The 3709-nt window shown below is 36.4% G+C and overlaps 1 protein-coding gene across 1 annotated transcript; it reads right to left on the bottom strand.

Moving 5' to 3' along the window:
* Nucleotides 1-1854: 1854 nt before the first annotated feature.
* Nucleotides 1855-3456, bottom strand: LOC148737020 (uncharacterized). Its single transcript, XM_088749236.1, has one exon. It carries the CDS (start codon nucleotides 3454-3456, stop codon nucleotides 1855-1857), a length of 1602 nt encoding a protein of 533 aa, XP_088605362.1.
* Between the last annotated feature and the right edge of the window lie 253 nt (nucleotides 3457-3709).

The following is a 3709-nucleotide window of genomic DNA, read 5'->3' as shown; positions in this document are numbered from 1 at the left end:
AAAAAACAACTTTTTAAACAAGCAAAAAATATGGGTCTAAGAAGATATCACAATCTCGATAAAGCAAAACTCATAGAGTTTATAAAAAGCCCACCAAAATTAGACGAACACGAGTCGCTTTCAAAATCTGCACTGTTGGAAAAAAGCGAGAGAGATCGGTTTGGTCGGTCGTTACAACCTGAAGAGAAAAGAATTGATTGAGCAAATCAAAAATCCACCCGTCAAAAAAGATAAAGTGACAAAGAGAAAAGTGATACTTTGTGAGATTCGCGAGAATTGTGACGAAGCGTCCGAAGGAAAAGAACTTGTTTTTCCCTCAATGTATTCCACTTCAAAACATTTTGGTATAAATCCCGGATTAATCGGTGCAAAGTTGGTTGGTAAAAAAGAAGAGATGAAGAAAACAATAGTCATCAATAATAAAAAATACACGATTAGATTTGAGTAGTAATCTACAATCCTGTTGGATTTTAAATTACTCGATTACACTCGTGACAACAGGGTGTGAATGTCGAAAGGGTGGAATTGTATTTATATTACCTGGAAGAATTATGCGTTTGTCATCATTTCTATTCAACGCAACTTTGTTTATTTCTTCCGTGTACATCACATGCTTTCGACTTCGTAACGTGGTCATTTTTCTATACTGTTTTTCACCACCAAATAAGCATCTTTTATAGTGCTCCATTTTGATTGTGTTTTTTACCACGTTTTTCTTCACACCCTTGCATTTCTTTGCTTCTTTTCCATCTTCAAACATTTTATAACAATAAAGCTTTGCTCTGAGACCGACAAACTCATCGATGATCTTTCCACCGGCTTCATCTTTGAACATTCCAACAACTTTTTCATTCACACCTGCCTGTATTCCAGAAGGGTGATCTTTTGAAATGTTGCTCGTATCAAACAGATTGTGCACGTCTGATTTTATATCTTGGTAAAAGTCGTCGGTCTGAATCTCATAACAGAGACTGTCTGTGTCGGTAAAGAGAAGCTTTGGTTTGTCTTCGTATTTGGTTTTGATGTAATTGTAGTGAAAGTCGTACATTAATGTCTTGCTGAGATCGAGTATGCACATTCCGAGATAGACAGGTTTGTTAAAGTAAATTTGTGTCTTTCTCATATGAAAAGCGCATAGATTCTCGGAAAATATGGTGCAGTATTTGAAGTTGGGTTTGTTTGCCAACTTTGCTGCTTTTTCTCTTGTGTTGACCAGTCTTACATCGACACGGTTTCGAATGTTTTCCATGGTTTTACCATACACAGCGTTGTTCATGAGCTTAAAAAAGTCTTTCTCAAAATCGTTGTCTGCTTTGGCTCTAAATGATGTATTGAGATCTATATACTTTTTCATCCAAGGACTCTCATTGAATCTGATGACGCGGTGTATCTTTCCAATCTCCACTCCCAGAGATTTATACATCTTCAATGTTTCATGATGAATAATGTACTTTTTCTTTTCATTCAATGTGTACACCAGCTTTTTCACTTTACCAATCAACAGATTTTCTGGTACCGGTGGATAGTCATTGAAATGATCATACAACTCTTTTTTGATGGGTAGCAGATCCACCTCAAGAATGCATGGATATTTTTCCCACTCATTGAAGTCTTTCTCATCCACCCATTCAAAACCACCTGTCGGTAGATTTTTACTCATAGCCCAACCGTAAAGATTGTTTGCATCGAGATACGTGATGAACTTTGACGGTTTGGTGGGGTCAAATTTCTCACCCATGTATTTGTTGTTGGCTTTTGAATATCTTGTGGTTATCATACTGATACCACCACGGATACCTTCCTCAAACATGTGCAACATGTTGATATCACTCAACAACTCAAGCTTTATTTTAGTCAGTTTGAGGCAAGCATCCCAAGCCAAACCCGGTGCTGTGTAGTACCAACAAGGATCGAGATCGTAGTTTTTCTTGCAAACTTTTCGAAAGTTTTCAAACACATCGGCAGCAAAAGAACATCACTTTCATTGTAAAGTTTGAGGTAATCTCTGAACGTTTTCATTTCAAAGGTTTTCCATACTTTATGTGAATGACAAGAGCCTTCTTCAGTGATACCATGTCCACTCAATGAAGAGAACCATTTTTCACTGGGTGGAAGCTCAGTCTCATCAAGCTTGTGGTAAGAATCAAACCATTCATAAGGAAATTCACCTTTTCTCTTCAACAGTTCAAGCTTCTCACCGGTATGGTATTTTCCTGTGTTTTCCAAGGTGTTATCTTTTTTGACGAGATTTTTGACAAGATCTTCAAGTTTGAAAGCCATGAATTTGAAGCTATCTATAAACCTCAACTCTCTTTTTACATCAACATTTTCGTTTTTCTTTTCATCGAAAAACGTGTCGACCACAATTTTTTTGGTAAAACTGATGTATTTCTCTTCGTTATTGGGAATACAATCAATGTCGCCTTCTGTGACACCGAGATTTCTGATGAAGAGATGCGCATCGTAGTTTGCCAAATTGTGAAAAATGACGGGAGTGAACCTTGGTCGTCGATTTTTAAGATTACAACTGTTGTGTGCAGCACCACGAAATTTACCAGTGTAATGACAATGATCGCGAACTTTTTTATCTTTTTCGGTGAATTCTTTTTCACATAACCAACAACACGTTGCATTTTTAAAGATTTCAACATCATTATTTGTGAAGATCATCTTTTTTGGAGGATAGTCGTTGTGTATCGCTTTTACCTCTTTTTCAAGCATGTTTACAAATATCTGTGCAACATCTTCATCCTCAGACTTTGCTGTGTACACAACCTTTTTTGAATGAGTGTCATCAAAAGAGCATTTTATATAATAACAAAAACTCACCGGAATATGCAGTTGCTTCTTCTCGGTGTAACACTTTTCAGGATATGGTTGAGAAGAGTGCAATGGCTTTATGATCGACTCAAAGTCGGCATAAATCACAAACGGCACATCTACCTTTTTGTAATAATTTTTGAAAATGATAGAAGTATCGGGTTCTGGTACTTTTTCTCTCACAGCCTCATGTTTTTCGCAAAGTTCACTGTGTATATCGAGAAGCTTTTGTGTTCCAAAATAATTGAGACATCTCCTGCAGATATACTTTTTGTTTTTTGCCTTTGACAATTGACTTGATATGAGTCGACTCATTGATTTGATGAGACAGTAATGTGTTTTTTCACCTTCAGTGATGAAAAGAAGATCAATATGTGTATTGCTAATTTTGAACTTGCTCACTCTCAAGGTTTTGAGTTCATAATCGTACATGTAAACGTTGACGGTGATACCTGGATTCATTTTTTCAAAGCGGTGAATATCTTTTACCTCCATTGGAAACTCAATTCCTGTCCAAACAAGCTTTTTTGCCTGCTCTTTTAAAATCTTTGTGACACGTTCAGCATGGTTCTTTCCCACGGGATTTAAAGCTCTTGTAACACACCATTTAAAACATTGATCATCTTCATTTTTCATGTTAACGATGGCATTCTTTTTTGCAATATCTGGTGGCAGCTTGATATATGAAGAACCTTTCAAAGGATTGTATTCTACCGTGTGCAGATCCAATCCTGCAACCGAATCGACAACCCAATTAACTGTGGTTAACTGTTTCCAAATGATTTTGCGTCTTGACAAAACAAAAAACTACATTCCGAAACAAGTCTAGTTTTACCTCTTCCTTTGTTTCTATTTATATATTTATCTTTATTACCTATATTCTTTTCAA

This window comes from Stylophora pistillata, chromosome 2 (assembly GCF_964205215.1).
Source record: "Stylophora pistillata chromosome 2, jaStyPist1.2, whole genome shotgun sequence".
NCBI lineage: Eukaryota > Metazoa > Cnidaria > Anthozoa > Scleractinia > Pocilloporidae > Stylophora > Stylophora pistillata.
Note: the sequence above shows the minus strand (reverse complement) of the source record. Positions and strands in the feature narration are given on the sequence as shown.